Source organism: Haliaeetus leucocephalus, unplaced genomic scaffold, assembly GCF_000737465.1.
Source record: "Haliaeetus leucocephalus isolate CR32 unplaced genomic scaffold, Haliaeetus_leucocephalus-4.0 Scaffold120, whole genome shotgun sequence".
NCBI classification, from domain to species: domain Eukaryota; kingdom Metazoa; phylum Chordata; class Aves; order Accipitriformes; family Accipitridae; genus Haliaeetus; species Haliaeetus leucocephalus.
This window is the reverse complement of record NW_010972556.1, coordinates 1,679,652-1,705,534: the sequence shown is the minus strand read 5'-3', so window position 1 is coordinate 1,705,534 and position 25,883 is coordinate 1,679,652. Positions and strand designations below refer to the sequence as shown.

The 25,883-nt window shown below is 41.7% G+C and overlaps 1 protein-coding gene across 1 annotated transcript; it reads right to left on the bottom strand.

Annotated features, from left to right (window-relative positions):
• Positions 1–435: 435 nt before the first annotated feature.
• Positions 436–25,883, bottom strand: C6 (complement component 6). Its single transcript, XM_010585794.1, has 17 exons — positions 25,739–25,883; positions 24,803–24,959; positions 22,284–22,428; positions 21,498–21,639; positions 20,513–20,651; positions 18,320–18,520; positions 12,083–12,323; positions 11,252–11,374; positions 10,118–10,284; positions 8,961–9,186; positions 7,582–7,753; positions 6,363–6,474; positions 5,807–5,939; positions 4,632–4,823; positions 4,008–4,098; positions 2,625–2,866; positions 436–708 (listed from the first exon to the last, which is right to left on the bottom strand). Exons 1-17 carry the CDS (start codon positions 25,867–25,869, stop codon positions 527–529), a joined length of 2,796 nt encoding a protein of 931 aa, XP_010584096.1. The 5' UTR covers positions 25,870–25,883; the 3' UTR covers positions 436–526.

Genomic DNA, 25,883 nt, shown 5'->3' with positions numbered 1-25,883 from the left:
GTATTGCTCCCTGAATTTGTACCATGAGTGCCTGTACAGGTAGTGTCTTTCATGACCCCATTAAGCATCAGAGGGAACATGCAATGATGCTGAAGTGGTCTGCCTGCCTGGATGATACAGCAGGTACTCAGCCAGTGAGACAGCCAGGGTGCACAGTAGTCACAAGCACAGGGACAGATCAACAAATGGCTGCGGAAAGGAAGAGTCTCATCCAGCACCAGGGCAGACAAAGGCAATGGTCCTCTTTCTCCTTTCCAATCCCCTCCCCTCCCTCCCTCTGCAAATCCACAGTTCTGAGCAGTCAGAGCAGTCCCTACACCCCACACCCCAGGTCATTTTCAGACCAGAAAAAGCCCACTGCCACCCTTCTCCCAAAAATCTGTCAAGTGAGTGCTTCCCCCCCACCCCCACCCCCATCCTTTGTTTTTTATCTACTTGTCCTTTCATAACCAGCCAAGTTTTTGCCATGATGGCTCAGCCTGTGCACGGTGGGATGATCATGGTGGCTGCCAGGAGATTTGATGGGTTACGCCAGGCAACGTCCCTGCTCCAGCACCTCGAGTTTGATGCCAGCACACTTCATGGCTGCCAGTGTGCAATGACTGACTGTCTTCCTCCTCCCTGTCGACTCCATTTGGATGCAGTGAAGGCGGCTCTCTTCTTTGGGGCACTGGTAAGGCATGAGGCAGAAGCACTGGGTCTGTGTCTCTGGGAATGAATGAGTTGGAATTTTAGCTGCAAATGTCATGACTAAAATCACATAGTTTGACAACATTTCAAAGTCCAACAGGGAAAAACACTATTGGAGATTCATGATACATTAGTTACAAAAAGCCTATAATGCATACACAAGATGGTACAGTATTAGGTACAGAGACAAAAGCAGCTTTAAATATCAGGTTTTGCAGCAGTGCCCATACAGAAGCAGAAATGAAGTATCTTAACTATTTTCATCCATTGGCTTTCCCTGACCTTTCTTCTAAACAAAAAGATATTAAGTTGACTTTCTGTTCCCAATTATCCTTGCACCCAATGTTGCTGTGAAATGGAGTCTTAAGGTCCATATTGTGTCAGCTCCTATTTCATTAAAGCTCCCTTTAGGAATGCTAAGCTACCTGCTGCTGGCCTGTGGTAAAGCTCAGTCCTGCTGGTTATTTCATTACCCATTTCTGATCTAATCAGATTCTAAATCTTTATATTCTTTCCCAGAAATTCCCTAGGCAGGAAACTAAGTTTCTGCCTTCCCTTTTTTTAAAACATATGAAAAATGTGTGTTTTCCTGTTTAGCTGCTTTCACATGGTACTGCAGCATCTTCTGCCTCTATGTTGATACCAACTACTCATTCTCAGGAAAACCAAAACTTCCATTTCCTAAATGTTTGTGCATAGTCATGAGAAAGCTGACATTTGTAGAGATGGCAAGGAGGAAAGTCCAATGAAAACTTATTTAATTTATGTGTTTTTCTCCTCTCTCTCATTTTTCCTCACGGAACAGGGCTCCTCTGTAGGCTTTTGAGAGAAAAACACTGAGATGCTGGCACAGGATCCAGCTTTAAGCCAATTCCATAGTTGGAGCAGATCTAGGCTTCCTAGGGGCTCTGGAATAAATAAGCCCAATATTTTTTTAAATTATAACCATCTTCCCAGGAGCCCAAGGTTCCTAGAGGCTCCACCACAGCATGTCCCTTGAGGGGCATGCCTGGTCATGCCCTCTGCTTTGGCCCCACAAAGAACAACATCTTGTGCAGCAATTTTACAGGCACCTACTTCAAATCCTGTGCTGCAGAAACCTTGCATCTTCAAAACAGGGTTTTAGGATTGCTGCACATTGCTGATGCCTTATTTATCATAAGTAGACAAGGTGTGATAAGGATCACATTTGTCTGTGGAAGCAAGTGAAGGAATGAGCGTGGCTGCCACTCAGCCTTTTCCTGGCAAGCGCTTGACGTGTGTGGAGCCAGCCAGCACCTCAGACATTTACAGGAAAACCCACTGCTCTTATCACCAAGTTACACAGTAAATAGCCAAGTTGCACAACAGTGTTTATAAAATAATCCTCTTAGGGATTTCACCAGCTTAGCTAGTTCATTAAAACTCTTAATAAACACAGTTCTCACATATGGGTATTTACAGATTTTACCATTAAAATCCCATTAAGCCTGATGGCCCCAGTCTTGCTTTTTAAGTAGTATCATGATTTAATTTCATAATTTAATTATATGCTACAGAGGGTGTGGCCCAAATTAACTCCTGAAGTACAAACTAGCAGTTACAGTAGCCTCACAGGGAATAGGCGATAACATTGCTGACTACATTTTTGTGATTAAAGATTCAAATGTTAATTCTCCTGAAGAAGTTCCCTTAATCTCCAAGTTCCTTTTGTGGCTTACTAATGGGAAGTGGCAACGCTACATCACTTGTGCCTGAGGGAAAAGGCACATATCTAAATGTAACACTTGCTAGCAGGGACATGGGGCTGACCACACTTCCATGCTCCTCTCACTGTAAATTGCTCAGATGGACCACAGTGCCTGTAAGTCCCATTCTTGGAGCAGTGAAGGACTCAGCACGTTTTATTTTTAGATCCAAAGGGCTGGATAAATCCCACCATTCAGAAGTCATACCTGGACATTCCTCCCAGTCGTAGCAGGTGTCATAGCCACAGGGCACTTTCTTCAAGCTATTTGTAGAGAGCTTTGCCCTTTCAATAGCCCAGTCTAGGTTGGAATCACCATGGCAAGGGCCAGCATGCAAGAAATGAAATGACTGCTCTCCGAGGCACATTTCAGCTGAATACTGACAGCTGGGCTTGGTCACATTCTGTTCAGAAACGGCGTGTAGCACACAGATGTCTTCTGAGTAGTGGCTGTCCCAAGAAAAAAAGAAAAATTATTTTAAGCAGGCTGTGGAACAAGTCCATGCTCCTAAACGCTCCACCAGCATTGGATGAAACACAACAAAGCCATGGACAGGTTAGATATCTGTCTGAAGACCTAAGGCTGTCCCAGCTACTGCAGGACCTGGACCTGATATGGCACAGTGCTGTGAGATGAGGAAGCTTTGGTCCTGTCCAACAGATGGGAGGTGAAGGACATGTGCCTGCACAAGAAAACAGGAGGTGCTCTTACCTCCACAATGCATGTGAAATTTCCACAGGCCCTGGGGTGGCTTATCTGACTTAATGCAGCCCTGCAGCTGTGTGTGCAAGTCTGCCTCAGAGGCACAGTTAGTTTGAGAACAACAGCAGGCAAACCCAGCCATGTTGCTTGTAGTTTCCTTCTGCATTGCTCTTGGTTCCTGAGTGGATTTGTTCTCAGCAAGTGCAGGCATTTCCAAGCAGCATCATTTTGTGGAGCTTAGTCATTTCCCGAAGACAGGGAGCAATACAACTCACTTTGTTTATGTTCCTGAGTTAAGCTTACAGCTTTAGTCAACAAAACCTCTCTAGCTTTCAGAGGATTTGGCTTACATACTTTTGACATTGTCTATCACCTTCTGAGCCCTGTGGTGGAATATATGTTGATCTCAGCCCTACAATTGCCCAGCTCATATTCAAACTGTGCTTATCTTTCCTATCTCCAGACCCACACTACACCTCCACCCTGGCCAGTCATTTACTAAAAAATCCTCTAGGATAACCCTCTATTCACTTGAAGGCTCAGTGGTCTGTGAAGGTCATGGTGCATAAAGAGACAGTAAATCCAATTCTTACGTATTTTGTATATGGTCTGGAGACTGAAACATACAGTGTATTTTGTAGCATGTTCATCTGAAAAAGGTGAATCTCAAACACAAGGAGCATAACCTATTATAGCAAGGTGATGACAGTGATAAATGGGTCTGTAATCTGGATACAGAGGCATAGCTGGCTAATATCTGAACAGACAGTAGCCCTGAATTGCTGTTGTCTTTTGTTACACTTCCTGGGTTTTTTGTCACAATGGACTCTTGGTCTATCAGTGGAGAAACTTTGACTTGACTTTTTCTAATTAAAGTACTTAATTTACCCACAATCTTCTTCTGGAGACATACAAACACACTGAGATCCAACCTGCTTTTGTCCTGGACTGCAAATGCCTCTAATAGTAGTTTGCACATCTGAAACAGAGGAGTGAGAGTTATTGTAACTAGTAAAAAAGCAAAAAGAAATTTTTTAGACTCCTGCTGTAAAACCTAAAATGGATTTATTTCCATTTATCCTATATTTCTCTCTTCAAAACCTGCTGTGGTTGGGATTCCACAAGTACATAGCAGTCTTTGCAAAAATCACTGGAAAATCCCGTACAAGAAGAGAAGCTGAAGTTTCAGTAGAATGCATTCTCCTACTTTGCTTTCATAAAGCCTTGTTAATACAGCTGGTGTTTGTTTTGTTTTGTTTTTAAGAAAAGTTTCAGGATCTCAATTTCATAATTAAAGTGTACAGTACATTGCACACAAAAATTCTGAACTTAATGGAGAAGTTTGGGGCTGAAATTATATGGTACTGTGGTAGGCACAAAGTAAAACCAAAATTAATGAACAGTTGCTATGTGTCTTAAAACCAGTCATCTGCCTCCTAATTCTAGCTAAAATAAACTGTGCTGTTAATAACAGCAGTATAGAAACAGTAAAGTATCTGCAGGCATACTAACCTTTTTCACATGTAATAGATGTCAAAATAGGAGGTATCCAGGACAGGTCTTTCCCACAGGTATACTGTGTTTGGCCAGTGACTATAAACCCAGCTGGGCAGCTCAGCTTCATGGTTTCACCAATGTTGTACTGTTGCTTAAATGGGGAAATTGTGACACTGTCAGATGTTGGTGGCCTGAGGCATGCCGAGGCTGTAATAAACAAGAAAAAAGTATAATTCTTGTTGGTTTTATGGTGTATGGATATTTACAGCAAGTCATAATGCTTCATCTGAAGAGCCATAAAGATACTCAGTAACACTGAACATTTGACTGACATTCAAAACTAATAAATATTTAACATAATTAAGTCTAGAAATTTTCAGTGCACTGTCATAGTCTTTAAAAATATTTTTCAATAAATAACTAAATAATTATGTGTTTCTAAGGTATGCTAGTATAAGTAATTTAATTTTACAGTTTAAAAATAAGAATGTCATTAACTGCATTTTTTTAATTAAGCTATTAACAAAACAATTAATATGAATGCCAATAGAAATCTTATAAGTATATTCAGGGAGATTTTTTTTGATAAAATGAAGACTAAGTCAATGAAATCACACTGAGTTGTAGAAAACTACCGGAATCTTTCCTGTTAGCAAACCCAGGTCAGTTCTGATCCTTAATTCTTAACTGGACTATAAGTACTTCAAAGGCATTGATTTATTGTGGGGATTTTCAAGGCAGCCTGAGGGGGTGGTGGTGCTTAGAGACACACCATCCATTTGATATAAAAAGCATTAGATGAGCTGCTTTAAGAACGCTTTCTTCAGCATAACTGTCATCAACTTAAAGATATCTATGTAAGTCTGGAAACAAAAGATGAGTCCTTCTGTTAAAGGTATTTAAAACTAGACAAAAGAAGGACCTCACAGCACCCATCTGAGCATTTTCTAAAGCATTCAATATTACAATAACCTTACAAGTACATAATAGTAACACTTCTGAATTGAAAGAGGAATGATGTAGTGACTCAGTAGGTTTTTGCCACTTCTACATGAAATACCTTCTTAAAATGCTATCTTTTCAGATATCATTACAGATTCTTTTGTTAAAACCTGTATTAAAATCTATTTTGTTTCTTTTTCTTCCACTTCTGTTTTGTTGCTGGGCTAAATTAGTTTTCTCTTTCTTACGTTCACATTCAACAGGTTGCTGCGTCCAGGTTTGATCTGGCAGACACCGAAGGAATTGATAGCCACTGAGGACATAACCACTCACACAGGCAATTTCAGCTTCTTCCCCCACAGCATACAGGTTCTTTTCATTCTACAAAAAAGAAGCAAAAAAGCCCTTCAAAAATCTATGGTAACGAGACTGGACATTGTCAAAAGAAACAATGATAAAAGCCTGATGATTTGATGTAATGAATGTGTGCTTTTCCAGCTCTGAAATATGAGTCATCCACTCACCTATATAATTATATGTTTGCCCAGCTGCACTAACGGATGTCATGGTTACAAAACAAGAATTCAAGGACCACTGTTTGAAATGGATTTTACCTTGCTTTTGCTTCAGTTGCTGGTGGGCTTTGGTGGAGTGGAGTCCCGCAACATGCCACACACACAGCAACATGCTCATAAGCACAGTAGCTAGCTTGGTTATCAGGCACATGTAACAAAGAAGCTGTAAAATTTCCCAGCTCTGCAACTACTACACTTTCCTTCTGTATCACTCATTTTTCATGCTCACCCTGATAAAGCTGTTTTCTGGTGTGTCTGGCCTGGAGCATCCAGACTCAGGTTCACCAATCAAAACATCCTCTTCTCTCCTGGCTTCATCATCATTTATACAAGGAGCACCTCTGAAAAACAAGGATTTGCTGGTAAGGATGTATCTTAAGCATTGGCATCACTAAGTAACAACGGCAGAATGTCAGGAACTTTGGACAGGAATGCTGAGTGTCCGTGTGTATCTCTGCCCAGTGAAAAAAAACTTTATTCTGTTAAATAAAAGAATAAAAAATGGTGGACATCAGAAGTTGCAGGTATTGATAGGAGGGAGATTGTGAGAGCACTAAAAAAGTGATAGATACAGGGCTACAATTTCTATTGACATAACTCATGAAATGTTTTTACAGAGTAAGAAAAAGAGGCAAAGAACAGCATATGGAGGAAGTCTCTAAGGAGTCCATGTCATTTGAGAGGGTTTAAGATAGCACAGTCAAAAGCTTCCTGTTGCCATCAGGCAATAGTTAAAGGAGGCTGTTCTCTGTGAGCATAGAGATGTACAGCCTGTGGTGTCTAACTGAGATCAGTAACAAAGAACTGTGGAGCCCATTGCTTTTAATCCTCTCCTATCCACTCCAGAACCTCCTCTGTAGTCATTACAGCAGGAATGATGAAAATCCTGATTCAGCTTTTGGTTCCAGTAGAAAAACTCAATCTGTACAAAGCCTTGCTCTTGAAGATCCAAGAAACTGAGCCAGTTTGGGGTTGGAGTTAGGATTTTAAGTTGAAACCGTGCAAAACCGTTGCACCAGCCATGCTCAAAGCAGGAATATGAAAAGCTTGGTAGTTTCAGTGGAATTCTCTCTGAGACTGAGTTCAGACCTAAACATCTAAGAGAAGAGGATGTGATATTAAAAAACCTGAAACTGCAAACTCCCATGAACAGAAGCAGATGAGTTCTCCATGGCTTTGTACAAGAAGCCATGCAAAGCAGCTAAGAGACCTACAGGCATACTTTAGTATGTAATTCCTCAGCCATCTTCTAGGAATAATCAATGAATAAATCAAAACTTGAAGCAAGCTGCGAAGATTTTCAGACCTTTCCTTCTCTCAACCCCATCACAGAAGTTCTGACAGGAGAGTTATCTGCTATTTCTCCTTCATAGTCACAAAGCCATTTTGGAGGACTCCTTAACTTTGCCCCATGACTATGGAGATCTTTTGATCTACCATCTTCTTACCTGTCTGTGAACACAGAGACATAACAGTCCTCCACTTCTTCCTGTTCACCTTCACAGGGCTTCCCACCATTCATCGGGGAGGGGTTATTACACTCCCGGGTCCTTCTTGTTTTGAAGGAAGTGTCACATGAACTCCATTCGGACCAGCAACCCCAGCGGCCATCTACAGCAACTGCAAGAGGTAAAAGAAATCCCATCTTTCGGTAGATCGGTACCATACATAGTATTTCTCTTAACACCACTTATGAGAGGGATTGTGGTAAACTCACAATAGCCGTTTTCAGAGGATTTAAAATTGTTATTGTTAAGGGAGTAGATTGTATCTAGAATGTGAAGTTTTCAAAAGAGATGGTCAGCCAAATTCCAGCTGCTTCAATAAAACCTAAGTATATCTTCCTTTCCAGTTTTAACTGCAGGTAACGTTCAAACCCAGAAGCAGCTTATTTTCTACTTTTATTGCACACTCAGATGTTTGAGTTTTCGTGATGCTGACAACCTTTTTAGATAGCTCAGAGTTTACTGAGTTATTAAATAAATCTGAGCTCTAACACCATGTCTAAACCCCAAATCTACATTCCATGCAAGCTAAATTAAAACACTACTGTCTCTTCTTAACCCTGGGGTATTTTGTCTGTGCCAGCATGAAGCATATACAAAAAGTTTTATTTATACACCCTTTCTTTTCTGTATGCAATAAACTTTCTATATTCATCTCTACCTGCATATCCTCAATTCTTTATTTCTTTCAAAATATTTCCTTATCAGGGGCAGATAATGAGACCTGTAACTGCCTAAGTGACTTTCCTTTCTGTCCCCTTATAATCCAGGAATATAAATATATGTAATAATAAATGTAATACTGTAAGTCTCTTCTGTTTCCCATAGGTATGGTATTAGTGCCAATTTCATTCAAAAATCTGTTTGCATGAAATTCTTCTTTAAATTCTTTAGAATGATTATTATGTTCCCTCTGCTTAAGATAACTGAGTTTTCCTTCCATATTGTAATCACCAATTTTTATCTCCATTAGCCATTTAGTATTAAGCATAAGAGGCTATAAGGAAAACTAAGGAATGGGTTTCTTAGTTTTTGTACCAATTAGCTTTGATCTCAACTTCATCGTTGTTGCTGAACAGCTCATTTCCTAGTATCTTAATTATGTAGCTAAGGAATCTCTTAGCATATCTTACAATTTCTTTTGAGCTGTGCCTATTCAGTTTGACTTTTTATTTTCAATCCTTTATTCTCATACTTTCTGTCCATCGCCGTGTAGTAAGAAGTGCTATGGATTTAGTAAGGGAAGGTTATGTCAGATTCATCTTTGACAAATAGATACCAGAAGGACTGTATTTACATTGTGACAGTATCACCCCAAATACCTGATTTGTAACCTGGAGCTCGTGTCTCGCAGTTTTTGCCGTAGGTGCCAGCCTGGCACAGGCAGAGGCACTCCGTCCCAGAAAGAACAGGTCTGCCATTGTTGGGGCATGGGGCACACTGGCAAGGGTCAAACCTGCCTGCGTATTCTCTCAGGGCTTTCCCCAGGTTGCGGCGCTTGGTCACAGCACATGGCACATTCTTCACCAAATCCACGATGGGTGACACCTGGTAGACAGCCATTCAGTAAGCAGTTACCTAGACACAGCAGGGTCCTGCTGGGGGTAGCTGCAGGGTTTTAAAGGCATTAGAGCCTACATATGAAGCTCTGTCACACACGATTCAGATGTGTTGAAAGTTACGGAAGCTTTGAAGGAGCATGACAGTGCTATACATCTATATTATCCTGTTTATATTGCTTTTATTTCCCCAATTTAGGGCTCTGTGAGCCAATGGAAAACCACCCAAGTGGGATACCATGTCTAAAAATTCAGGACATCATAGATGACATGGGGTTTGCTTACAGCCAGTCCCTGTCACATGAGATGCCTACACTGCCTTCAGGAGCTCAGCAGCTGCAGTGGGAGAAAGAAAGATCACTGCATGCTGCATTCAGGCAGGTTTTGCTGTTTGCCTCGAGTGCTTTGCTGCTGCTGCTGAGTGGCTGCTGTGCCAGCCAGGGAGCGAGGCAGCTCAGGGCTCTTAAAACAGCACCGGCACACTGCCTTAAATGAGCAGGACAGAGATACCAGGGGACTGCTGTTTTGTTTCAGTTTACCTATGTGCCATACCTTTCAACATAGGCCTCACAAGGGAAAGAGCACAAGGAAAAAAATGTTCCCAGCACCATGCACTGCTTTCTTGCACAGTAACTAAGCCCTGCCCATGCCTGAGCTCCTGCTGATGCTGAAGTAATTTACTCATATTCTTCCCTCCTACTCTCACTGTCTGTGGGCAATGCAAACCTGCTGTGGCTTATAAACCGACATGTACAAGAAGTGGTTCTAATAAATGTTTTGTATGTTTGTGTTACACCAATATGTATGTGCATTCATATCACACACAGCACCATCCCGATTTAAAAGGCAAAACACCTGCAGATCTCTCTGAAGAGCTGCTGAGTGCTTTACTATCCCAATTTTTCTTGTTCTTCTCTTACCTTAAAGTCAATCACCATGGGATTGTCCTTTGTTGATTCCAGCCAGTTTGAGAAGACTGTGTGTCCTGGAAAAGCCCCCTTTTTCTCCCAGGCCAGAGCTGCCGCATACTCTGACCTGCCACCTTTTACCAGGGACACTGACCGTTCGGCTGACTCCAAAATGGAGCCTGAAAGGGGATTTCATCATAGTATTATCAGACAAAGGCCTCCAAAGACAGTGGATTTAACAACAGAGCTCTAAGAAAAAGTGTAAGAGGATATAAAAGAATATACTAAGATTAATATTTTGAAGCTACCATTGGAAGAATGAAGTCTAAGCTCAGAAAAACAATCCCCGCTATGACAGCAGCCTGTCATAGTCTTCCAGATGAAAGTGTCTGAGACCTCAGCCATGGTGATATTCAGAACTACAAAAGACACTTGTGGAAAATGCAGGGGATACAGCAGGTTCCTCTAGAAGAACACACTGCAAGGCAGGATCTTTAGTCCCAGTTGTAAACACCTGAGTAATGGAAATTGATCACAAAACGAGGACAAAAGCATGGTGGAAGTGATGGAATCCCTGTTTTTAGTGATGCAGAACATAACTCTTGCCATTCTTGCAGAAAATGCACCAACTTTCTGCAGTTCCTGAGACATATCTCGCACTGCCAGGGAACTTCTGCATCTAGGTGTCTGCATGGCATGAGGAAGATGGGAGGGGAAGATCAGAGAGTGTGTTATTGCTGCCCAACTCTCTCAGTGAGCCCAGAGCAACCGTTAAAGAAGATCAGGGACTCAGTCAAGATCACAGGTTTCTAGTCATGCCAATTTCCCAGTTCAGCATGCCTGGCCCTGGACCCAGGGCCATGGGGAATGTTTGCCAGATCCGTGACTCACTGGAAGACCCAGTGCCACCAGATCCCCAATGATGGTGCTCGAGGAGAAGAGTGCTCCTACATCATAATTTCTTTTGCAAGTAAGAGGGTGTTTCCAGCTTGCTTCAGAGATAGTGAAACACTGGCTCCTCTGACAGAGGGGGAAGAGCATCTGTAGTCCGACAAAGCTGGGAGGTCACCTGGGGCACCTAGTTGAGGGGAATGCTATCTCTCAGGGTAAGTAACAGGACATGGGCCCTGTTCTCATCATTGTCACCTTCGTGTTTCACAGTCATCCTGTTTGTGGTGCATCTGGTACTGACTTTCTTTTTCTTCCAGAAGAGCACACGCCTTACTGTTTCTCTTCGGACACACTCCACTGATTCATCCACTGCCAGGCCTAGAAATACCACAGAGCAGCAGCTTCATCACCATAACCATGTTACATGACAGCACCATGCCCCCAGGCTCCCACACCGAGGTGAGCCATTGCAGGTCTCCCTGCTCCTCACCCACCACTGGAGACTTCACTAATGCAGGCACCTGCTTCGCTGGGTACAAACAGCATTGGATTGAGTCATGCTTACCATCCCCTTTAGGTACCCATACCCATGCAAGTTACAGCAGTGGCATTAAAGATCACAGCTTTTGATCTTAGATTTCCACTTTTGTGGTATTGTCTTTTCATTTTGACAATCTGGCAGCCATGGGAATATTTTTAGAGTAATTTCTAATCAGTACCAACAACTTTAATGACTGTATCCCAAAAAGTACCACTTACACCTGTCAGACCTCAGTCCCACACTGAAGCATGCTGGAACACCTTTTCTTGGTGGCACCTGATCTTGATCTGAAGGTCTTAAGAGGTTTCCCTAAACACAATGATGTTTACCAAGCAAGGAACCTCTTGAACTTTTCAAGCTAAGACAGTGTAGAGCAAAAATTTCTTCTTGCTCTATATTTAGGCAGTGTGAGTAATTTCTGGGTCTATGCAAGTCTAAAGGATTTCTTGCTGTTGGAGAACTTACTATGTAGTGCAAGACGTAAAAACAGTAATAAGAAAAGCTAGTAAACAAATTGTGATATTTCCTTGTTAAAGATTACATACCCGAGTTCTTCAGTTCCTCAGAGCTGTACTGGTAAAGAATGTCATAGGAACCACCCATCTTCCCAGAGGTGTAGTAATGAGTGCCAAAGTCATCAAATATTCTGCTGTATAAAGCGTAGTTGTACTCCAGGGGCAGGTGGTTAAGTGCTTTTAGAAAGACATCTGAGAGCTGCAGATCTGACTGTTTCATTGTGAAGTTTGCAACAGAAATTACTTTATGGACTCTAATAAAGTTGGAATTCTAGAAATAAGAAAAGGAGACTCTTAGCACCTTCATAGGTAGTTAACTGCAGAAAGTAGAGAAGCCAAGAGTATGTCCTGAGATACATTGCAAGAACTAATTAATCCTGTGTATCATGCTGTTTCAACCATAAACAAACTAGCCCTGGAGTTTCCAGGAGCCCTGTGAGGTTCTTGAGGACAATGCTCATTACTGCTTTACATTGTGGGAGTATATACCATTCCAATAAAAATGAGGACTCTCTAAGCACCTACCAAACAGAAAGCAAAAAGATTCCTGCCATAACAAATACACCAGCAACTGATAAGAGAACCAAAAGTTTCAGAGGAAAGGCTTCAGCTTATAAGTATCCATGGGTTGTTTGCAACTGATCTAGTGAGTGGATGTTTTGAATACTAACTCACTGTTATGAAGTTTCACCATTTAACAGTTTGCTAAAACTAAACCACAGGGATAAAGATCTCATCAAGATCACGTGTCAGGCCGTTAATGTAAGGCGCAAAAAAAAAGGAGGAAGTTCAAAAACCAGAAACATCACTTACATTTAGGAAATACTGATGTTTTTGAAACAGCTAATTCATATATTTCTGCAATGCTAGAGGCTGTTTATGTGGGAGTTTAAATAATTAGAAAGGGAAGGAATAGAAAATACTGAAAGAAGGGACTTCTAGAGTGACAAGGGGAACTGATGGCACAAGGCCTAAGCAAAAAGATAAAGAGCAAAAGCAGCAGCAGGAAAAGAGGAAATGACCAACCAGCAGATAGGAAAGACTCATTATAAAACAATTTGCTACTGATTTATACATGGGTTCTTCTGCTGAATTTTGCTGCTGATAGGTTGGCTCTACTCCACTTCTGTCTCTAAGGTCACTTGGCTTAGAAGACACAGGGATGCATCTCAACAGGGGGTTCTCCCAGCCAGGACTAAGCAATGTAACATACAAGCTGGACCTCAGCTCTCAGTTCTGCACAGCACTGCTCATTTCAGTGCTCTTGTTTGCACATTGGAAAATAAGCTAAGGATACTCAACTTTCTGCTGCAGTGAGAATAAGAATGGGAGAAATAGGGTATGTAACAATTCCCAGATCATATTCAGCTCCTAAAATACCTTGTGGTAACATCTTTTTCAGGGTTTTGGTGTGATTTAGGTTCTGACCCTCAACTTTCAGCTGTGCCAGCTAACATTTCGATTATGACATGCATGGCCACTTCAGCAAATATTGATTCTAAAACTTTAGCTGGTTTTAACATGCACTTGCATGCTAAATATGAATTTCTGCTTGACATGCATCTTGCATTTGCATTTTCTGCTAGTAAAATTATCTTAAGTGCTTTTATTACCAGCAATTAAGTGCTTTTATTACTAGCAATTTAACTTACAGTTGTCAAACCCAGTGATTTCCATGTTAAATCCCTGAGGCATGCACAATATTGGAAACCTTCACTTGTAGAACAATCCCAGGAAATTGGATTCCAAAGTCTCCACTTATTTCTGGGCACATGATTTATCATAGTGGTAAATGCTGGTGCCTGTAGCAAGCTTCACCCATGAGTACCAGGTGTTAATACAAAATTTTAGTAGATCAGGGATGATTATTCCCAAAGAAAGCCTGGTCTAAATCAAGTACGAGTACTCAAGTTCAGTTTTGTTATACAAGCTATTTCATTGACAAAAAGCAACCAAACACAAGCTGAGCTGGACTGATATTAAAACCAGTAGTTTTAATTGGCAATTTTCTAACAAAGCAGTATTTCACAAAAACATGCTAATTAAGTAATCTTTCATCCCAAATATCATAAGTAGAGTTGCCACAGAATCATGTCTGTCCCTGCCTGACATCCCCAGGGCTGCAGATGGCCTCCTATCTTTGACCTCTCAATTTTTGAATTGTAGTTCAAGCAGTCCAACTAAATTAACTCCTGCCAGAAATAATAGGAACATGGGCTAAGGGAATGGGCACAAATTCTGATACAAAGCTTTCAGCAGTCCTTTGACATCACAGCATGGGAATTCAGTGACAAAAAAAGTGAAGAAAATAGTATACAAAAAATAACAACATGGAGCATGATGGGCAATATTAGTAAAGTAGTTTATAATGAAATGTGTTACATAATATTCCAGTCTCATTTTAAGAATCTTTCCTTATATTTATACAGAGAAGAGTGAGAGATGGTCACCTGGGCTCCCTCTACACCCCTACTAGGGCACTGTTCAGTTAACAGACATGCAGAAACCCACCCATTTATCTTCATCAATACAAATGGAGGGTAATTAGCTGATACGCAGATCCCTGTGGAACTGCTGTTGCCTACGGATATGTAAGCTGAACCCTACCATAGACAGTTACCACGATGCAAGCAGAAGACATGAAGGAGGTGATAAGAATGATTTTTGAGGATGCTTTTCATAGAGCACAAGAGCTATCAATTCCTAGGTGTAAGAAATCAGGAAAGGAAGGCAAGTGACCAGCATGGCTGAGTCAAGACCTACTGGTCAAACTAAAGGGCAAGAAGGAAATGCACAGGCAGTGGAAGCAGGGACAGGTGCCCCGGGAAGAGTATAGGGATGCTACCTGGTTGTGTAGGGATGGGGTCAGGAAGGCCAAGGCGTAGCTGGATCTGAACTGGGCAAGGAATGCAAAGAATAATAAGGGCTTCTGTAGGCACGTGAGCCAGAAAAGAAAGGTCCAAGAAAGTGTACCCCCCTGATGAACACAACTGGCAAACTGGTAACAACGGACGAGGAGAAGGCTGAGGTACTCAACAACTTTTTTGCGTCAGTCTTCACTAGCAATCTCTTTTCCCACACCTCTCGAGTGGATGGGGCTCAAGGCAGGGACTGGGAGAGCAAAGTCCCTCCCACTGCAAGAGAAGATCAGATCTGAGACCACCTGAGGAACCTGAACATACTGAAGTCTAGAGGACCTGACAAGATGCATCCTAGAGTCCTGAGGGAATTGGCTGATGTAGTTGTCAAGCCATTCTCCATCATATTTGAAAGTCACAGAAGTCAAGTGAAGTCCCTGGAGACTGGAAAAAGGGAAACATTGCACCCATTTTTAAAAAGGGTAGAAAGGAGGACCCTGGGAAGTATTGACCTGTCGGCCTCCCCTCTGTGCCTGGGAAGATCATGGAACAGGTCCTCCTGGAAGCTGTGCTAAGGCACAGGGAGGACAGGGAGGCGATTCGAGACAGCCAGCATGGCTTCACCAAGGGCAAGTCCTGCCTGACCAACCTACTGGCCTTCTCTGATGGAGCTGCTACATTAGTGGACAGCGGAAGAGCTAGAGATGTCATCTGTCTGGACTTCTGTAAGGCCTCTGACACGGTCCCCCACAACATCCTTCTCTCTAAATTGGAGAGATATGGATTTGATGGGTGGACTCTTTGGCAGATAAGGAATTGGCTGGGTGGTTGCATCCAGAGAGTAGTTGTCAGCAGCTCAATATCCAGATGGAGGTCAGTGACAAGTAGTGTCCCTCAGGGGTCCGCATTGGGACCAGTACTCTTTAATATCTTCAACAATGACAAGAGACAGTGGGATCAAGTGCACCCTCAGCAAATTTGCAGGTGACACCAAGCTGAGTGGTGCAGTTGACACACCTGAGGGACGGGATGCCATCCAGAGGGACCTGGACAAGCTTGAGAAATGGGCCCACGCAAACCTCATGAGGTTCAACAGGGCCAAGTGCAAGGTCCTGCACCTGGGTTGGGGCAACCCCTGGTGTCAATACAGTCTGGGGGATGAAGGGATTGAGAGCAGCCTTGCAGAGAAAGACTTGGGGGTACCCGTGCATGAAAAGCTGGACATGAGCCAGCAATGTGCTCTCGCAGTCTAGAAAGCCAACAGTATCCCGGGCTGCATCAAAAGAAGCATGACCAGCAGGTCCAGGGAGGTGATTCTCCCCCTCTGCTCTGCTCTCATGAGGCCCCACCTGGAGTACTGTGTTCAGCTCTGGGGTCCTCAGCACAGGAAAGACATGGGCCTGTTGGAGTAGGTCCAGAGTAAGGCCACAAAAATGATCAGAGGCATGGAACACTTTTCCTGTGAGGACAGGCTGAGAGAGTTGGGTTTGTTTAGCCTGGAGAAGAGAAGGCTCTGGGGAGATCTTATTGCAGCATTTCAGTGCTTGAAGGGGGCTTATAGGAAAGATGGGGAAGACTTTTTAGTAGGGCCTGTAGTGATAGGACAAGGGGTAATGGTTTTAAACTAAAAGAGTGTAGATTTAGATTAGATATAAGGAAGAAATCTTTTACAATGACATTGGTGAAACACTGGAACAGGCTGCTGAGGGAGGTTGTAGGTGCCCCATCCCTGAAAACATTCAAGGTTAGGCTGGACAGGGTTCTGAGCAACCTGATTTAGTTGAAGATGTCTCTGCTCATTGCAAGGGGGTTGGAGTACATGACCTTTACAGGTCCCTTGCAACCCCAAATCTTCTATGGTTCTATGATTCTGTGATTCTATGATTAAAGGATCAGAAACCAAGAAGACATACTAGAGGACCAGTCAGCTTAGCTAAAAAAGTTTCTGGTAAACAAAAATAAACTTGAAAAACGTCAAGCTTTCATATTTCTTTCATGCCAATATGGAAAAATGCATGACATTTCAAGTGGCTAGGGCCCTCCAGAGTCCCTGAGATGCTTATGTGAAAGCCTTCTGCACACAGTTTAATATATCAGCCTGAATCTGACCTTCCAAAGCCCAGGTAAGTTCCCCGTCCTTTTAAGTGATCTGTATAAACTTCTATTTTCACTATTTAAGAAAGTATTTAAAATTCATTTATAAGTCTCTCAAACATATGCAAGTATACATCTATCTACAAACACACATAAATAAAATTTATGAAGATAAAGATAAAAATAGAGGCTTCCCGTATGATACGGTAGAACACATGAGGAAGACCCAAGTTAAAACTCCTGCTATGGGTCCACTAAGAAAGGATTTTAACCTGTGTCATCTTTAGCCAACACCAAACTAAGTTATTGGCTATTTCATATGCATTTCTGGGATTTCATGACAACAATGCTGAAACCCAATGTACCTTGAAAAAACTTTCCTGATAAAAGTTTCATTTAAATTAACATCTCCATAAGTAGCTTTGGTCTGGGTTTAAGCCAATAAGAAGCCACCATTCCACCAAAACAAACTTACCAGTTGTACAAAAGAGAAGCCTGATCTGTATACAGGTATCTACATGGGAACGAAAGTCAATAGTTTCCGGTAGCTAGAACTTCAGTATAGTTGAATTCAAACTAGAAGTAATGGACTAATTAAGCAGTCAAGTTACTTAACCATGAAGACAAGTTAGCAAGGCCTGTGGAAGACTTCCATCATAGGAAATCTTAATCTTTAATCTTTACTGCCATTAAACTATAAAAGTACATAATCTTATATCCCACAGTATTCATCTGCATTAAAGGTGCGGAATTTTAAGGGAAAAAGTTTTGCTATTCTCAGAAACTTTTCTGTGGATGTCTTATTTCTGAGATTATCTTTATGAGCAAGTGCATCCTGGCAGCATAAGACTCCAATATGAAAGTTAGCTACCAAATAAAAAGCTGATGTAGATTAATTCCCAGTACATGCATATGTATAACATTCCTGAGTACACTTCATTTCTTTTTAGAGTTGTCTGCTACTGTTACTACATCGCATTCTGCCTTCTTAATCTGTAACTAGGACAGGGAAAGGAGTGGTTTACCTGATCTAAAAATCTCAAATCTATGTGAAATCTATGCTCTCTTAAGTGGAAAAAGCCTACGATTTCTATACTAAAAACAGAAAAGCATGTTGCATTACAGAAGGTATGTTACAACCAGGAACATACTGTAGTATCAGAAAAGGAACTTTTAAATGTGTAATTCTAGTGTTTTTGGAAAAAAAAAGTAATGCCAATGCCTTGATAAAGAAAATAGCCTTTGATAGCTCTTTTCTGAAATGAGCAGACAGAAATCAAATGAAAGGAAGAAATTGGAGGCAACATTGAATTACCTTTTCATATGAGGCTTCAATGGCTTTCTTGAAGGAGGAAGATGATGTGACATCAACCCGTGTCTTTTTTGAGAATAAAAATGGGATACCAGAAGATCTTCGAGCACCATGAGCAGATGATGTACTTCCATGAGCACTATCACTCAGGGGAGTTAAATCATTGTAGAATTCTGATGTTACATCATCCTCTTCATTCATTACCTGGGGGTCAGTAAAGGAAAATGCATTTTCCCAAATAATAATCTGAAACATAAACCTATTAAGCAATGAATTCTTGGGGTTTTTTATGAGAGAAACATGCTTGATTGAGACATGGCAGTAAGCTAAAAAACTGTTCTTAACACCAAAGATGAGACTGAGAAAGATTAATAGCAAGACGAATACAAGAAGTAGACTTACTAATAAGCATTTATACAAGGGGAAAAAAAAAAGCACTTAATACTTTCTTCAAAAATTCCCCACCCCCAAGGACCAAAGCTTAAGAATAATTTTCAACAAGTGTTTCAACACAGTTTTCAAAGAGTCTCAGACCCTCATGCTATGTCCACACTATGACTAAGTCCCAGTCCCATGGCTTCTATATTATACAAGGCAAAGAGCTTGATGTTTTCTGTCCTTTCTTCTTAATTCCCAGCTAGAGGAATGAATAGCTTTCCAGAATACAGTCTTAGAGTATACTTGCAGAGTTAGCACCCATATTGTATGATGGACTACGGGCAGGTGGAAAGGAACTGGGCACAAACCTGCCTGATCAAGTTAGTACACCTCAGTGATGCTGTTGTGCAAAGCACCAAGACAAGTTTAGAAGCAGTTCAGAAATTATTCATTTCCCAATACTCAGGCAAACCCTGTGGATGTTTGAAAGATTCAATTTTTTCCCTCCTCTAGACTTGTTTAATTAATAGGGCTGCTAAGGACCTTGGGAGGTGAGGTGGTCCATTCCTCAGTCCACTTCCATTCTCCAAGAAGTCATATGCTTTTGCATGAAAACACACTGGAGTTTCAAGAAGAAAGCCTGATCCAGTGACCCTTCTATACCAAAGGCTGCTCTAAAAGTTAAAAGATATAGATCTCAAAGATAGATCCCAAAGGTGAGATTCACAAACCCTTAACAGTTCTGCAAATGGACATCAGTAACTTAATAAACCACACAGCTTTAAAGAGACCTGGGCAAAACAAGGCTTGTTTTTCCCCATTGGGTATTTCTGCACATAGTAATTTTTCACCATTATTGACAAAACCTACATGTTATGGCCAATCCAATTGCAGTTTCCATGGAACATATTAGGGTGTCCTTTGTTCAGTTGCTCCTGTAAAGTAATACTAACAACTCACAGCACTTGTGGCAAAAGTCAGCAGTTCAGATTTCGTCCATTAGTTGAGCTTTTTCATGTCCTGCATTCCTTCCTTCCCAATGCAGTATCTATTGGCTTCAGACAGGGCCTGCCGATATGTGCACAGCCAGATGCTATGCCCTAACCATGGCATTCAAAGAATTTTCTAAATATCAGTGTCTAAAAGTCTAAAATATCAGGCCTCCCCAAATCAGTGGTTCCCAGATTTTTTATAAGATACAAGCCAGGTTCATTTTGTCCTTGGCCTGTCCTGCAAGACTCCTCCCCAGACTGTGTACTTCTTGTCCTCCTTCCTCCCCAGTTTGGTGTCCACCTCCTCTCCTTGCTGCTCTTCAGACGGGCTGGGCAGGGAACAGGCAGGACTGAAGGGCTGAAATGGCTCAGGGAGGAACTGTGTCCCAAGGCTGCAGGTGACTAGGAGGAAGCTGGAGTTAGGACAGCCATTGGTACTGCAAGGATACAGCAGTGATACTGAAATGAGCTTTGGACTTGAACGAGTCTCTGGCCAGATTATGTTAGGGTTAGGAGCAAAGCCCTTGGTACCAAGTCAGAACAAAGACATGGCCACAGCCATGAGGAAAGCAGGAAAGAAACCCAAATCTATCATGTTGACTCTGATATATGATGCAGTGAGTAGACACAGATCGGAAAGGCGTGAGTAGAACCACCCAACTGCTCAATTTATCCCATTTCCACACATCACCTGGAGCATGTTCATGCCTTACCAGGTTGAGAAATCTTGTCCTGAAATGCCCATTACCGCCTAAGGCTTGAGCACATAACTTGGATTGTGATTATGGCAATGGTTTTTCAGCTAGGAGTTGCTGCTTCAGAATACCTGAAAGCTGACAGCCTCCAGGTTCGCAGGAACACGATACGATTTCCTTGTCTCATTGTGCTTCACTGTTGTGCATTGTCCTCCGTTGAATGAGTTGCCAAGGACTTCCCCTCGGCTGTCTCCTGCCAGAATGTGAAATCTAACAAAAAATCATTTCCAGAGATTAAACAATCCCAGAAAGGCATACAGACCTGAAACATTTAGTGGTATATAGCTGCATGGAAAATGTTGTAGGTTTGAGTGAAACGGTATGAGCATCTGGGTTATGTTACTGATTTGAATGAAGTTCCTCTACAAGAACTTCTCATTCACATTGAATTCACCTGAAAAATGCCATAGTAGCAAGCCTGTTTCCTAATTCCCAGCAGTGCCTAACCCTCTAGATAATCCCAATGTCAGCTTGAGATAGTCACTCTTAAGCAGAGAAACACCTGAAAATGGCCTAGGAAAATGAAGAAGCAGTTCTCCATTTCTACCATAAGTGATGTTACCGGAGTGCACCGAGTTCAAAATTCAGTTAAAAAATGCAAGACTACCTGGTATAGGCATGCCATGTTTAGGTTTTACACTGCTTAAATTAGTAGTCTGGAAGAGATGATGGTTACTATTGTGTTAAATGTATCATAGACAAACATCTGTAGAGGACCATCCTCAAAATTTCTGAAGGACTTGGCATAACTGAGCTGGAAGTTGCCAGTACGTGATGCTGTGGTTGCTGTGAGGCAGGAAGGGTCACTCAGACAGCAGTGCTCCCTGACAGCTCTTTACCTGGTGCACCGGCAGTGCAGAGCAGGACTGGCAGATGCAGTGGGCAAGTCCTAGCCTGGTGGTTTGGTTGCATTTTCATAATTTCTTGTTAATTTTAATTTGAGAGATTATGTGGTTTAATGGGATACTATCACATGTTAATTAGGGATCATCTTGTTTATGTAAATTAGCAAGCTAACAATCTCACGTTCATGAAAAATAAACAAAGCAGGCTTACCCACTGCCTATTAACTGCACACCTGGGATGCTCTCATACTTTCTGTTACACACAGTCTTTTTCCTCCCACAATTTCTTTCATCAGAGTTGTCCCCACAGTCATTTTCTCCATTACATTCCAATTTTTTTGCAATACAGCGACCTGCACCAGAGAAACAGCAACAGCAAGAAACTTTATGCAAAGATTCATCATGTCTGAATGCAGAAAAGGTCAGTCTGCCTTTTTCCCTAGTAAAGGTGTGAATTTGCCATATGAATTAACAGTGAGGCAGAATAATACCTAGATTATTCCAATAAGAAATGGTCATTTCAGTTCTGCCAGTTTTGCCTTGCTTTGAACCTGCAAAGGCTTAATTTAAGGTTTAGAAAAAGGATATGTGGATAAAGTTATTTTGAGGCTAATCAGCTATATTTAAATTGAAGTAAACAAGAAATACTCACAATTTAATAAAAATAGTGTGAGTTTATATTCAGATATGTTTGTACATGAAAAATTTGTACAAAGAAATATTATTGGAACAGTGTTACTGTCTAGCTGTCATGGTCATACTGACATCCCAGGCTAGAGTTTGCACTTGAATTACTTTTAGTTACAGAAGAAACTACAAACGCATGCTGCTACTAATACATATGAAACCCTTAAGTAGACTTTTTTTCCTGCTCCTTTTCCCTGGAATTTGTGCATGGCATATACAAGGTCTGGATCATCTGGACCTTTTTTGTCCCCATGTCTAAACTTTTGACTATCTAATAATGCAGCAGTTACACAATGAGGATCATCATTACCACTTTCACACTGAAATTTGTTCTTGCAATCAACTTCCACTATGTTGCAGAGCTTAGTTGGGAAGCATGGGCGGGAATCCACCAGCGGCTCCGTACAGGCCTGACCCCCAAACTGGGATGGTCTCAGGAGTGTCCGGACACGAAACTGAAAGGCAGAAGAAATAACACCAGGGTTGTTTGTGTGAGTTGTTTTTGTAGTTAGGTGCCCCCTCAGGCAGAGCCACATGCCTCAGTGCTGCTGAAGCTTTATGAAAATCAGAGCCCTGAAGGAAATAATCAGTTATTTTTGTCCTTACATCCTGCTGCACCATCATCGCAGGTAAGGCAGGCAGGGAACTAAAATCCAAGATCCTCCATAGCTCTGATGTAGCATACATGATTAAACACTTGACAACCTGGGCTACATCACTGGAGTAATCAAAAGTTCAGACCCTGTATCTTCAGCTTTAAAGGTATGGTAGGAAATTGTGTGTGAACAGCCTTATGGAGATTTTTCCTGTTCTTTATCATCTCTGTTGAAATAGAAATATTCTGACAGTGGCATGTATCCCCATCCCCAAACCAGCTGTCTTGGCTGTTGGGGCCTCTTCTCTGAGGAGCACTGGATGACTGGGGAGGACAGAAATGGTTTTCCTGAAAGTTTGTTACTAAGAAGATCTGGGACCAAAATGTGGAGCTCACTGGGTTTTCTTTGCCCAGGTCAGTACCCTCCGTGCAGAATAACAAAGCTGAAGGCTGCTAGACAAATCACTTCATATACATTTTCCACTCCATTTCAAAAGACTGCTGGTGAGACCTGTCTGCATGTGACTGAACAGTTCCTCCTCTGGGAATTTTTCCCACTGGAAAAGCACAGTTCCCTGCAGACTTCTGTTACTTCCCTCCCTGTAGACAGATCCTGGAGTCAAACAATGCAGGAAGATGTCTAGTAAAAATCAGTAACTGGGTGACTATGAAGGGAGAGTGTGAGGAGCAATAGCACACCATCTGAAAGCTTTTGAGCTGAAGATAACCCTTCCTTGTACTCCATTTGGGATCCACAACACTCACTATATTATTTGTGTGAGCTTCCACCTCTTCATCCTTTCCTCTCACTGGGAGCTTGGTTACACTAGTCTTCACACTTACCTTGGAATTCATGTCCTCCATTCTTATGGTTTGTATTTATAAAGCAGTCACAAGCAGTGATCTTTATAGCTTGGAGGGAAAAAATGGATCACAGTCCACAAAAGCACCTTTTTGCTTGAAGCAGCATATATGTTGCATCAATATTTAAAGTTAATAAAAATGAACAATGCTTCAATATATGGATGCATAGGTAAGAAACTCAGCCATTTAGAGGATATTGATTACAAAAAAAAATCAGTTCAATTTCAAGCAATGCTCCCTTTCAGCTCTTGCAGCTTGTTTGCTGTCTCCCACTCCCTCACTGTTTCTCCCTGCTCTGCTCTCATACTCTCCATCCCAGCTGCAGGATAGGAACCCTACAGGGTGGTTCACATCTCACGCCTAGAAAACTTCTTCAGGTCTTCCTCATCCTGCATGGGCATCAGAAAATTATATATGTATGTAAAAAAATACTTATGATATCTGACAGGTTTTTCAAGATTGCTTTTCAGGCATGGATTTCTGAAGCTGAGCAGGACATTCAGAGAGCTGTAGGCTCTGTCTGCACAGAACCTCAGAGCTGCTATTATGGTCAGCCTCAAAGCTCAGACCCACCAGCCACATAACTACCCCAAATAATCTGCACTCTGCTCCCCTCCACTCCCTACAACCTTACATTTGCCAGAGCTCAGTTTCTTTAGGTTAAATCCACTTGAACCTGACTTCTCACCTCTTCCCTCTCTGCCATCTCACCTCTTCCCTCTCTGCCATCTCACCTCAAAGTCCACCATCAGTTGATGGACACAAGCCCAAGAGGAAAAAAAAGACAATCCTGCGCTTTGTTCCACTGATATTAAGAACATCCACCTGGTTTTTGTGTGGGCTATAAAGGTTGGTGGAACGGTGCTCCAGATTTCTTAACAGCAATCTCAAACTGATCCTGACTATCAGTGTAACATATAGCCCAAGCATTTCTAGCCAGTTATGGTTAGGATTTGCCAGTTAACTCTTTTTAACAGCTTATTTGGTCCTATTTTTCTTGTCTTTAGAATGTATAGAATGCTATGGATAAGCTAAATATTCCATTACTTTCTCCTGCTTGAACAGACATGCAAACTCTGTAGCTTAATTTATCCTTTATGTGGAAAACTCATCTTTAACTGTGACAATGGAACTTTTGAAGTAAGTTCTCATAAATGGATTTATGCTACTAAATCACACCTTTCTGTTTTGATATGCTTATTTTAACTTGTTCTCTCCATCTTCTACTGTTGTAATTCATAACCCATTTCCCTTGTTAACTTAAACTGTAATTTTGCAGATCAATTGTGATAAAGCTGAATGTCTGAAACAAAGAGATCCCTTAGGCATAATTTCTTGCATTTAACACATATAACACATTTTCTACCTACTTGTTTTTTAACACATGGATCACATTCTGACCAAGGGCCAAAGTCTCCAAGCTGACAGTTGATAGGACATGTTTGCTGGTTACATGCACGAGATTCCTGCTTTGTGCATAGCTGGTCACAGAAGTTTTGGCTATAATATTCATCCATTCTTATTTGCCTGAAAAAAATTAACAAGTTATTCTAGGAAGGAATCATAGACAGATCGTAGAATCGTAGATGTTCTTTAACTGTGGGTGAAGGCTGATAAATGAAATTATTTGAGCCCAATGAAAAAAAACTTGATAGATAATAGGTAGTTGCAGAATATTAACAGAAAAATCCAAATATGCCTTAAGTTTACAGAGCAATTCTTTTTGATTCATGTCCTTCAAATGTCCTAGAGAATAGCTACAGAGAAAGCCAGGAGGAAAAGAGGGAATTTCTCACAAGTTTAGAGTATACCACTGAATTGCATCTAATTTGGTGCTGCTGAATCTTTATTTGACTTTAACTGCTGTCATAAGACTAATCATACAGGGAGGAACTTTCTGTGTGCTTGCCGTGCTGGAGCTTATCCCTCCCATAGCATTGCTCTGCACTGAGCAGAGCTCCTGGCGCAGGGTGCTGAGCACTGGCCCCATGTGCCCACAGGGGCTGGTTGCTCAATGCATGCTGCTGGCAAGGCCTTCCTAGGACCTGGCTGTTCTCTCCTCACAACACGTGTTGGCAGACACACGTTTGTTTGGAGGCACCATAATGCTCTATATACATAATTTTGTAATTTTTAAGTATTGCAATTAAAATGTAATCTATTCATCTGGTAAACACTTGGATATGACAATTTTTGTCAGTATATTATGGAAGCTGGAACTTCAGACACAGGTCCCCCTCCCCAGAAGTGGTATTTTCTCAGGGAATAAATAGAAACATAGAAGTAGTGAGATAGTTTGGCCCTACCTGTGCCTGGTCTGTGTGCCATAGTTGCAGGTTTGTGAACAGGCAGACCATGACCCCCATGGGTAATGTTCACAGTAGCACCCCTGGCTGCTCCCAATCACCAGGCTCAGCAGGATCAGGTACATTAACATAGTCTTGTCTGTAG

Coding starts and splice junctions, on each gene's coding strand:
- C6 (XM_010585794.1), bottom strand. CDS start 25,869: ATGTTAATGTACCTGATCCTGCTGAGCCTGGTGATTGGGAGCAGCCAG. Junction 21,640..22,283: donor CAAATTTCAGTGTGAAAGTG/GTAATGATGATC, acceptor TCTCTGGTGCAG/GTCGCTGTATTGCAAAAAAA. Junction 4,099..4,631: donor ATCTATTACATGTGAAAAAG/GTTAGTATGCCT, acceptor CCTCTGTTTCAG/ATGTGCAAACTACTATTAGA.